This window comes from Ornithodoros turicata, chromosome 10 (assembly GCF_037126465.1).
Source record: "Ornithodoros turicata isolate Travis chromosome 10, ASM3712646v1, whole genome shotgun sequence".
In the NCBI taxonomy this organism is placed as follows: domain Eukaryota; kingdom Metazoa; phylum Arthropoda; class Arachnida; order Ixodida; family Argasidae; genus Ornithodoros; species Ornithodoros turicata.
In genome coordinates this window covers 30162334-30174361 of record NC_088210.1, presented here as the reverse complement: position 1 = coordinate 30174361, position 12028 = coordinate 30162334, and the positions used below count along the sequence as shown (strand labels likewise).

Below are 12028 nucleotides of genomic sequence, written 5' to 3'. Positions count from 1 at the left end.
AAACAATTACTACTACGTAGAACGAGCAAGTGATGACATTAGCAGTTGGACATGTTTATGGGACAGTTTTTGAAAGCAAGCTGCATTTACTGCGCTTTCGTTTTTTAAACTCTAAAATAACAGAGCTACTTTAATTTGGCAACTGTAGCTGTAACCATAGTTGCGTTTTATCAACGAGCAACCGTATTTGTAACTCAGGTACTCTTTTTACTAAAGCTATAGCTCTAACTGTATCTTCTAGCTACTTCTATAACTAACTTACTCATGACAGTTGTTACGCGCATATTATACGCAGCCTTAATCGTAACGCGTGCTTGTCTCATTCGCGAAACTTTCAACATCGATGTAACCTAACCATTACAAAATCCCGCGTACGCAATAATTTACGTAATGGAGAAATGCTCTTTCCGACGAAATAGAACCGCGGTTCTCGCGCACGGATACTGTTTCATATGCCGACTCATCATACTGAGTTTTCTCAAACTTCCACGATTACTAAAACGAATCACCGCGTACTTGCACGACGGGCATAGCCGCACAGTGCAATAAGCAATCTTTGCGATCGTATGGCACCTGTACTGCCGCCAACGGTTCCCCGGCAGATTGTCGTCGCATTTATGTGTTTCGCTACGAAATTGTATAGTTACCGAGGAAAGAGAAGCACGGGATAATTGCACCTGATCGCTGTTTACAAGGCTCGCGGAACGGTAGATTTGCCGAAAATAGTACCGATTCCTTGGCTGTATTCATTCAGTCTGAAAGCAATTTCCGTTCTCGTAATTCGAAATTTGAGATACAGAGACTGCATCGCGTCGGCTAAAACATTCTGAAATTGCGTCTAAAAGCAGATAGATGGCTTATTGCGAACTCATGCGGTTTAGTTAACGTTCGCTTCCGCAGGGAGTCGGCTGCACCGTCCCAAAATTGTTTTCTTCGCTTTGCATTCCCTTCCGTGGTTTAAGGAAGTAATGTAATCGGCGCCAGCGTGCAGAACATGATAGCGAACGACAAAGCCATTATTTTCATTCGCAGGGATCTGAAAAACTGCAGCAAGCTCGTCGAATTTTTTGGTTGCAATGAATGCCACGACTGTTACTTTAGGGAATGACATCATTTTGGCCCAAACATCGCGGGTGGGCGTGCCGAGAGAAGCGATTTTGTTGCACCTCCCATAGACTCCCACGTATTGGAAATATGACAAATTTTAATTCGCCAAAAATCAGTGAACCGCGTCAGACCTTCAAAAAATGTGTCATTCCCTACATTAACTCTAGGGGAACACGCCTGTACCTATTTCGTGTAGAAATTTAGCGTGGTTTACGAGAACCCTGCGAACAAAAATTCCCCATAGACTTCTTAAGAAGTGAGTGCAGAAGGTGTTCCAACGGGGGAGAGGGCGTGAAAGTGGAAGCCACGCCCTTAGCGCTTTCCGTAGAAGGTCACTGAACAACAGGTGCCGAGGTTGATAGCATTTTCAACAAAGTGGTGAATCTTCACTGAATTCATTTAATTTCGTAGAACTTAGAACATTTTTTTTCTGTTTCACTCGTTTAACTTATAATTTTCGATAACTGGCTCGCTGTCCGGACGGTGCTGATGCTGCTCAAGCCAGAACCATAAGACCACGTAGCCTCGTTTACATGAACTCGACAGGAGTGGGTCAGTTGACTAGCAGGTCGAGTCGAACCCGACCCGACGCTGTTTCCATGAACTCGCTCCAACCGGAGGCGATCGCAGCGGCGCCTAGCGAGTCGAGCGTCGAGCCTATAGCCAAAGCGTGTCGAGTCGAGTCAACCTAACCCCTGCTGTCGGGTTGACTTGTCTCGACGTGGGATCAGCACGACCCGCCAGCGTTTACATGAGCGAGTCGAACCAGTCAACCCAACTCGACCCGCTTCAATCGAGTTCATGTAAACGCGGCTAATACGAGCCCGAGCCATTCTACATGGGGCAGAAGAAGAAAGAAAGAAGAAGCAGAAGAAGAAGAAGTGTTCCCTTATTGGCTCACTCACGGCCATCTTTCGCGAGGAAGCAGAAGAAGAGCTCGTTGTCGTCGTGGTAATTCTTAATAGGGGCGGCAGCAGAAGAAGAAGAAGGAGAAGAATCTCGTGCGGTCTGAGCACGAGCACGTCCTCTCTTCTTGTGTTAGTGATCTGAATGATATTCTGTCCTTCCTATGTTACTTAACCTCGAACCATGAAATCCGACATATCAAGTGAAGGGCTTTCATCTATCTCTTGCCGATTAGTGGTGGGCTACGTAGCTCCCTTTCTCCTGGTACCGGTGCTGTTGCTCGGCAAAGCAGAGGTAAGCCATACGTGGCGGTTTCCGACTACGCTTTTATGACATTCAAATGCATACCCGGTGTTTGCAGGTCAAGTTAAGTGATACCTTCTACTTCACTGCCTATGTTAATATAGCGTCATGTGTAGTGTGGAAAACGCGAACAGATGATGGCCCATAAGCAGACTTGTACGTATTTGGAGTATTGTACTTAAAATACTGTATTTTAAATACAATTTGCGGTATTTTGGTACTCTACTCAATACTTTTTGTTTTGTGTATTTGTACTCTATTTAAAATACATTTTATGGTATTTTCTACTCAATACTCTAAATACATACTTTGGATCTCCCTCTCAGACTGTGTCTCGTCTTTCCATTATCTTGCTTGTTCAGTGGAAATTTCCTGAGTCCCTTGGACTTGACCCGGACATTGGCCCTTCTTGGAAGTCCCCATTGAGAGATCTTGCCCCGTGTGTACTAATCCTTGGCCAGTCAGGGTTCTATTATGTGTGCCCTGACATGGTGATGCCAAATTCTGACCTCGCCGAGCAGGGACATGCTAGAAGTTTGCTTTGTTCTGGGTCAAATATACTTAGTGGAGTTATGTGGTATCTCTTTGTCATCTTTTTGGGACTTGTGTTTAGATGACTCCTATCCCACAGCGGCGGTTAGCGTAGTGCGCGGGGTTTAGGTGATTCATGTCACGTAGCGGCGACTTGCCGCATTGACCGGTGACTTTTTGCGCTCAAGGATAAATAGTATCTTAATTGTATTTCAAATACTTTTTGAAGTATTTTGTACTCAATCTTAATTACATTAATTTTCATGTATTTATACTCTATCTTAATTACATTCTAACGTTAGTATTGATTATCTTATCTTAAATACATTTTTGAGAATCTTGTACATGTCTGCCCATAAGTATATTCCGCGTTTTAATTCGGTGTTCCGGCACCAAGTATACTTTGTCGCTTTCCTTTCCAAGCATGCTGCAAGAAGCTGCGTGTATTGCATAGTGGTGATGAATATATACTGGGCGTCGCACATCGTTCCTTGTCAGGCTGTACCTCTGCTACCCCTGGTTCTTCTCGCCGTTCTCGGTGTCATGTCTGTTGACGACATGGCTTCCAGCTATCTATCGGTAAGCAAGCATAATTGTGGCACGGGAAATATCGCTATATAGATGCAGAAACACTGCTAGAGATCCGACTGCAAACGCTGCCGCACGATTTTTGAGCCAACCCTCACGTGACACCTTACGAACATGTGACGTGGTCACGTGATATGGCTATAGTCACGAAGACGGCAATCTTGGTAATTTTGCATAATTCTGGAGATCGTAATATGTATGTCGATGATAGCTTGAGGGAACTAGGTTGGAAATGCAAGAGTGCACGTTCTCTGACCATGTAGTGTGGAGTCAACGCGGGTCAGCAGCATGTAAGCCTATGGAACTAGAAGAATGGTGTTATGTTCCCGTCTTATCGTCCCCCGTGAATGGACGATTTGAAAAATACGCGCGCGCCACCAAGTGCGCGGCGCAAGGCACCATGGGAACTTTGAGGGACAGTGCTCCGTCGTGTGCTTCGGTTATGGTTTACCCCAGCTGACGCTGACGCTGCTGCTGCACACACCGGGAATATTGTTCTTCTTATACTTCCGCCTCTGATCGTCTCGTAATGCTCTAAGGCGCTCTAAGTTCCCGTGAGCCCTTGCGTGGCACAGGTGGCGCTTGCCTTTTTGCAAAAACGTGTTGCGTTGGAAATGACGTCTGCCTTCCGCATACCGCAGGCACCGGTGTATCTGGAGTTCCTGAATTACTTCTTCGCGTGCGTTCTGCACTGTTCGACGACATTCTACACTCGTGCCGCGTTCCTCTTGCTGAACCATTTCGGAGCTCGCATACGGTCGCTCATATTCAGTTTCCTCGTTTGTACGGCCCTGCTGACGCAAGTCCTGGAGGCCAGTCTCACTGTCATTGTCGTGCTCCTCACACTCAACAGCGCTGTTCAGGAGATCCAAGACGACGTCATACGGAAGCAACATTCCAGAGTACGCATAGCATCAGCGTTATATACTCGTGGTTCATATATGGTCGCGATGTCGCAAAGTTGTCGGCAGAAACGCCCATGTTATGTTACAGCACATTTAAAATAACTTCAATGCTAGTGCTCCGTTGATTGGGCATTGTTCTGATTCGGATGCAGGCAGAAAGGCTCAAAAGACGATCTCGTGCCTTCTCAGCAAGCACCCATACGCAGGAAGGCAACCGCAAAGATCCTACCAGAAGTCGAACGGCGTCAGAATTGGGACTGGCCTCTCCAACGTCGTCACCAACTGTAAGGTCCGATGTTTCGTTCTCAGAGGATACCTCTTCGTCGGTGCTACACGGGAAAGCACCACCAAAGGAAAACTACTTGCGTTGTGATAGTCCCGTCAGAACCAGCGAGCGTGTCCCTTTCATCTCGGAACCCAAGGCAGGACCTGTGTTTCCCAGCGCTGCGAAAGTGTCGAAACGGTCAAACGCGAAAGGGAAAGATGACAGGAATTGGCTTCTCACAATGCGTCAAGACGTTACTGCCGTACGAAAGGATGATCCCAGAAACGCTAAAGGAACAGGAAAAGAGATAAATGGAGTGTCTGTGCCAGAAGACGTGGAGGATCTGACCTCGACAATTGGGGTGATGAAGGCAAGAAGGAAAACGAATGGAACAAGCGCCACAACTGCTCCAGTTGACGCGGTTGTGAAGGTTAGAACGCTCTGGATATTTCTGGAACATTCTGTTCCACACTGTGTCATTCAACCTCTGGTTTAATTTGTTTCGTCTTCTTTGGCTATGTAAGAACCTTAGATGCAGTACAAGGACGGGCTATGCCTGAACCATAGCCTCCTATATGCTACATATACAGGGTGTCCCAGCTAAGTGAATACAGAATTTTTGAAATAGATATGTCACTTATTCCGAGATGAAAACTGTTGCATTACAGTATATGCTGAAGGGCACTCCTTATGCAGCAAACTCCTGAGGCAATGTCTTAATTAACTTTCGACAATTAACTTTTAAATTATAAAAGCTATGAGGTTGCCCCAATGAGAACATCGGTTCCCTTCGGTCCCCTGATACCGTTTTGGTCGTTGGCATCCCAGTGTCTGCCTCAAACGATCCCAAGGTTGCCACAACAAAACGTAGATGAAAATCTCCCTACAGCGTCATGGTCGTTCAGATATCATCCGCATGATACTGCCCTGAGTTTCCTTGTGCTCTCCTGTACCAACTAACGCAGGTCTCAGGAAAACCTCGCCATGTCGAGGAGCCTACCGGGTTAGCTCCGGAACACTTGTGGAACCAGGTTGGAAACATGAGCTCTACAACATCTGTTCCTGATTCTGCCTTCTCAGATCCACGCTCTGGAACGACATTCCAGGACAAGGGCGAAGCCAATCCAAGGCTATCTTTCAGGTGAATTAATTTATTCAAACACCCCAATATGTTAAGATTTCATAAATACGTATTTCTTATAACGTAGTAACAGTGTAGGAATTGCGACGACACTATAATAGGATCTCCTAGAGTTTGAGGTGTTCCACTGTTCTCGTCCTTTTTGTCCTTGTCGCGGAACTCCTCAAGCAAAGGTTGTGGCGTACTCGTAACCCTTGTGATATCAGGAACATGTGTAAGAAATATCTCGTTCAAAAACTGCGCAGATTTTACTCAAACGAATTTATTACGAAACGAGCGCTTCGCCTCTGTGAAGCGAGAGGGCACTGAAAGCAACACACTGCTGACATCATCCGGCATCCGGCAAGGGAGAACGCAGGCTGCGAAGCAGACGACAATGCTGGGTCACGTCACAGTATAGCATGGAGCTATGTTTTCTGCTCTTCGAATTTCGGTTTCGGTTTGCTATTGTCATAATTTACGAATTACTTACTAATTAATTACTCGCGCAAAATCAATGCGAATGTTGTATTCGGCATCGAGGAGGTGGTTCGTGTTCGGTACGATCCCCGACCTTTTTTTTCTTTTTTTTTTTTTTTTTGAATTTTATAGTCGTCGTTATATACGTATTTCTTGACACAATACTGCTTCTGGTTTGCGACCGTATGCTCCTCCTTGGGAAAAACGGCGGATGAGGTTCGTCCTTAACACCAGCAACGAAGTCTGGGCTTCGACACGAGGACACAGGATACAACTCCAGAATTTGAGACAGACATTCCACGTTTGGTCCTGTTGTCTTCGGCGCGATTTCGACGCATACGTAAAAGCAATGTCGAAATAACCTCGACCTGGACCTATTGGTATTCCACTGAGTACTAACAGCGCTAAAAGCAACACAAAAAGACAGCACATGCAGGTAGCGCTGCCTGTGTGTGTCGTCCTTTTCTGTTGCTTTTGGCGCTCTTCGTATCCCATCGAAATATGGCGCGTTTGTACCTCCACTCAACAAGGTTTCTTGGGCATGCAGGAAGGCAACCACGGTCGACGAGTACCCTTCCGAAGATACAGGCGCTACGCCAAAGCCTGTCTCCGCACGTCTCCTCTGGCGGACTAGTGTCGTCATCAGCAGCATCAGGAACTTTCTCAGTATGTAGCCCTACTCTTCGAGACGAAGCATGATCATGTTATGATCATGGAGGTGGCCGTGGATGAAATGAGAAACCCGAATTTTGGTTTCAAAAAAGCCGTTTAATGTACTGATATGGCTAAAGATATTTAGAATCTGGTCTGGTTGATGATGCAATTAAAATCTGTAAAACAAAAAAAAATTGTGCTGGGAAGACCTGTTTCGTGCGTCCGTCTTGGAGTTTACAGATTTTAGACAATCATGTGACCATACTGGACCATAATCAGTACGGAAAAGAAAAAACTTATATGTGTGGAGCTACAGGACATAAACGTGGCCCAAACTGGTGGCCCAAACTGACCCAATATTACGGGTTCGAATCCTCACGACGTCGGGTTTGCCTTCCATTTTTTTAACTAGATCTTTGTTTCTGATATTATGCATGAATCATACTGTCACACACGTAAACATACTAAATATTTTTGTACTACCTCAGATCATACTTTTCTCCCTTTTTTTTTTTTTTTTTTTTTCTGTGTGGTTTGTTCAAGAGGCTGACGGCAAATTTCTTGCAGTGCGAAGACTTTCCACTGCCTCACTAATAGACTCTGCGGCTCTTGAAGAACGCATCGATTGGGAGAAAGGGTAAAATATCGTACATCTATACAACAACGTTTGTTTTACAAATGCGATTTAGCCAACAATTATGTATTTTTTGCGTAGATCCTATGGAGATGGAACAACAGGGCTAAAAAGCTTCCAAAATACGCACATAATACGTCCACATAAAAACTAAAATTGCTCCTTTTTTTCCTCTTAGAGTGTGCTTGTCGCATGCTTGTTTGCAGTGACACTGTACTCTTGAGAAAAGAGAGTAACTTTACTCCACTTGGGGACTAGATGCACGAAAATTTAGGGACGATATGCAGCGCTGGGGAGAAAATTTTAGAATCATGGAACTAAAATGAGGAATAATTGCAATCTGGGGGACTATAAGCTATATGATAAGAGAACAATTATTGCAGTGTATAGGAACCCAGACGAGTCCAGGGCGAGGACGAGAATGACGACAAACAACGAACCACGTCTATAGGCTACAAGCTATAGACTATAAGCTATAAGCTACACTATAAGCTATAATTACTCTCAAATTTACTCCGTTGTTACTTCTGAATAGTACCGTATTTATTTACACCACGGCGTTTCCAGTTAAACGAACCTGCTTCCCTTCCAGTCGGTACTCTAGGCTCCAGAAGGACGTCATGTTAGGAGTTGCCCTGACAGCAAGTGTTGGATCCGTGACGAACCTCCGAGGGAACCAGTGCAGCTTATTTCTCGACAGGTACATCGAAGCGTAAGTCGTTAATAGTATTATGAGTATAGTGAGTTCAGTCCATTGCGCCTATTCCAACAGGCGCTACGAACACAAGGCACTGTCGGCCATCAAGTGGTTCTTCCTTACGGCACCCATTGCTCTGCTCGGACTGTCCTTTGGTTGGGCCGTCCTAATGACGGGTTACCTGAGGCGATAGTAAGTCACCTTTAGATGATTCGTGAATGAGATAAGCGTAATGCTTCGCGTCTATGATGTTACGTTGCGTACCACCGGCATGCATGTTCCTGGTATGACTGTGGAGTACTTCCTGGTATCGTATACTCGTAGTACTGTGTTATACAAATATACACGTATGTACGTATTTTTCGAATTACTAATATCTAACTACGCAGTGACGTTGACGAGGACGAAGACACCAGGTACGCTATCATCCAAGTGTTGAAGAACAGACGGAAGAGCATGGGTGTCTTCAAGTAAGTGGTCTTGCACGGCTTGGGACAAAAGATTGCGGAACACGGCACTGGCGTATTGTTTCGTCGGATCGGCCCCGTGTTGGATACCAGGAAGAGATTAAATAAGAAACAGGTTACAGTATCTATTTCGGCTGGTGTTTCATGTTAGGGTGTCCCCTCAATGGCAAAACGTGACAACCTGGTTGTTCCATAAAGTTTTGTCCCAAGCTGTACTCATCCTGTATCTACAAAAAAGAAAAAACGTATGCGTCCTTTATGTGAAGCAACACTTCTCGAATTTCTGGTTTCTACGTTGTCTATGTATGGCTACAAGTATGCGCTGTCTTCTAATATTTTTTTTCAACAGGACAAGAGAGTGCGCTACAATGGCTATTCCGACCTTATGGCTGATCTACAGAACCGTCTACGGACTACGTCACGTCACATCGCAAAACATCATGTTGTGAGTTATGCATGCATTTCAGCTCATAGAAGCCACGTGTTCACATAAGGTCATGAAGGTTTTTCCTAACATACCTCGTAAGCTTTTCGAACGTGCACCTGATGCAATATGTGATTCAAACTTGGGATGTGAAAGCTGTGAGCTTACAACTTTCTCTGACATTTCGATGGAAGCAAAATGATGCGCGTAACAATAAATATTTTGATATAACGTTAACTGCAACAATTTTTGCGTGGCGGCCGGAGCCGGAATTAACTACCGTATTTTCCGGTGTATAACGCGCACCCCTAAAAACTGGCCGAATTTGAAAAAAAAAGTTTCATGTATAACGCCCACCGCAATGTTGCTACAAGCTTCTGTACTGCCACCACTATACACAGTAAGCCAAGGCGGTGTATAATATATGCATATGCTTTATTTGAAACATATTTAGTTTCGCGTCCCTTCTCCATCACACCAGCCTTCTGAAATGAATTAAGGATGATTGAGTGCTCAATAGCATCCTTAAGCAGCATCATTAATTTTTATGAAGTCCAGCGCACTTTCGCCGGCTTTGTCAGCTGACCCTAAGAGATTTGTGAGAAACTCACAGCACACCCTGGAAGAGGCTAGAATTTTTACGACATCGACCAGAAAAAAAGGGAACTCTGAAGGAAAATGTTTCCGCGTCTAACGCGCACCGTTAGATAGCGCGCAGGACATCTTCAGAGCACTTTTTTACAGTACAGTATAACGCACGTTACGCACTGGAAAATAACGGTATTAAGTAAGTAGTACACAAAAACGGCGTCTATTTTGCTCTGCAAGGTTTTTTTTAATAAAAATTTTGTAAGGAATAAAAACAAACACCCTGTTTTAAAAATGTCCCATGTCCAGAGAGATGTCTGAGGTGCTCCGGCTTTTTTTTTTTTTTTTCGGCAGTTCTCCAGCTGATACCATTGTCGGCAACACGCTGTGCATCCTGCTCTTCGTCCTTCCTGCCCACCCCTGGAACTTCACATCGGAGAGACTGGCAAACTGGAATTCCATTGTTGGGAACATACCCTGGGGAGTGTTACTTGTGTACGGAAGCACCACTTGCATGGCACGAGCTTTCGAGGTGAGACGCGAACCCAACTGGTAGCTGACAATGAAATTTTTTTTCTTCCTTTCAGGTGTCTGGGCTATCGGCTGACTTAAGTCGTTTAACCTTGGATATGGTTGGCATTAGCCCCGCCATCAATCAAGTCGTTTTGATATTGGTTGCGTCTGTGTTGGCGGAACTGATCAGTAGCAGTGCAACGGCAAGCATTCTAATACCCATGTCAGTTGACTTGGTAAGTTGAAGTAGGCGTTGGCTGAAGTCGCGTTCAAGCTGCGCTCCGAACGACTGTTCTAAACGGGTGTGGTTTTGGCCACGTGACTAGCCAGTCAGGGGCACAACTCAACCACAGCCAATGAAAAAGACACAGAGAAAGGAAGAAGCTAGAGAGATGCGCAGTCTATTGACCTATACTTGACGTAGCGTATATATGCAAAAAGTCATCCCTCTGTTACATCCGGCCAGGCATGTATCTGAAAACACCACCTAGACAAAGCCTGCGCATTGCCTCCTCTCCCTCTTAATTAAGAGTCAGAATTCGTCTGCTACTGCGATTCACCGTTCTGCGAATTCAAGAACCCGCAAATGATTGCAGCTCACCTGGGACTTGCAGACCTAAATATTTAGACAAAAAGTGCGAGACGCTTTCCAGAAAATCAGTTTTGAGAAAGATTGAGACCGTTTTGCGCTTTATTCCAAAGTTCAAAGTTTTCCCATTTAGTACGCGAGGTCGTTCAATCATTACTCGCAGACGACGGTGGTTCGCCTTCATGGCCACGACCGCTGAAAGCACGTTCGTGATTGGCTACGGCCGTTGAAAACACGAACCTGATTGGCTGACTCTTAATTGTTACGTCACGCCGACGAGCGCGTAGGCTTTCTGTATTAGGTAGTGGTGTCTCCGCCTGGCGTCCGTGGGAGAGGTCACGTGCTTACAGAGACCAATAGGAATGGCCGAGGAGCGACCGAGCAAGCTATTGTTTTATAGGCAGCATTTCGAAAATACGGTTTCCGTGTGCAACTCGATCAGTGTACTATTCGCCTCCATTTCCATCGCCGACTTGTGTCACGAAACACTGTAACATTATTCCAGGCCGAACGGTCCAACGTTCACCCCCTCTACTTCGCGGTACCGGTGACCGTTGCGTCCAGCATCTCCTTGATGATGCCTGCGTCCAACTTGGCTATTACAGTTGCTGCTTCGTACGCCGACATACGCACGGAGGATTTGGTATGCATATTGTAATAGGTGCTATTCAGTTTTTAAATGACTTAATATATTCTTATACTTTCAGTTTTTCGCTGGACTTTCTATCAAATGCTTCACCTTATTGGCCCTCCTGCTCACGATAAATGCTTTTGGAAACTATATTATGAACTTCTCAGATATTCCGGAGGAATTTGCAAGGCCTAGCAGAGCCTCTGCCGGCGTTTCAGACTGATGACGCCACAACAATATGCTGCTTATTCATGCAGTGCTCGTTATGTCAATAAGAATAATCCTCCCTTTGACCTGGTTGTTTTTTACTGTAGTCCTCGTCGCCAAGTCATAGACTTTCTGTCTCACAGAAACGTTTGTCATTCTCTTGTAAAACCTAACAAGGGCACGTCAGCAACCACACGCCATGTTCCCATCACACACTCCAGCAGACGCTGTTTGAGAGTGTACCCGAGACATGCGGGTCTCTCTTGGCACAGAGCTCTCCTGCAGTGGCAACTCGTGTTCGCTGAAACCCCAGTTCCTTCCTCTTACTATGCTATCAAATTACAATTGTACTGGCAACCGCAGATTTAGGAATTACCCTTTTTATAGGAACGGTATGCCATCTGGGACTCCTCATTCCA

The 12028-nt window shown here is 45.3% G+C and overlaps 1 protein-coding gene across 3 annotated transcripts; it reads left to right on the top strand.

Moving 5' to 3' along the window:
• Positions 1-2082: 2082 nt before the first annotated feature.
• Positions 2083-11695, top strand: LOC135370511 (Na(+)/dicarboxylate cotransporter 3-like). Of its 3 annotated transcripts, XM_064604274.1 has the most exons (15): positions 2083-2307; positions 3271-3426; positions 4077-4337; positions 4493-5035; positions 5571-5746; positions 6753-6871; positions 7427-7496; positions 8086-8205; positions 8266-8382; positions 8580-8660; positions 9007-9102; positions 10024-10201; positions 10257-10418; positions 11277-11414; positions 11479-11695. In XM_064604274.1, exons 1-15 carry the CDS (start codon positions 2197-2199, stop codon positions 11623-11625), a joined length of 2475 nt encoding a protein of 824 aa, XP_064460344.1. In that variant the 5' UTR covers positions 2083-2196; the 3' UTR covers positions 11626-11695. The 3 variants fall into 3 exon arrangements, with proteins under 3 accessions (XP_064460344.1, XP_064460345.1, XP_064460346.1); XM_064604275.1 differs by lacking the exon at positions 4077-4337; XM_064604276.1 differs by lacking the exons at positions 3271-3426; positions 4077-4337 and having other exon boundaries at positions 2084-2307.
• The last annotated feature ends 333 nt before the right edge of the window (positions 11696-12028 follow it).

Bases quoted from the DNA above. Each gene is read 5' to 3' on its own strand.
- LOC135370511 (XM_064604274.1), top strand. From the start codon at position 2,197: ATGAAATCCGACATATCAAGTGAAGGGCTTTCATCTATCTCTTGCCGA. The intron at 2,308-3,270 runs GTAAGCCATACG...TTCCTTTCCAAG, and splicing joins TGTTGCTCGGCAAAGCAGAG to CATGCTGCAAGAAGCTGCGT. The intron at 4,338-4,492 runs GTACGCATAGCA...ATTCGGATGCAG, and splicing joins TACGGAAGCAACATTCCAGA to GCAGAAAGGCTCAAAAGACG.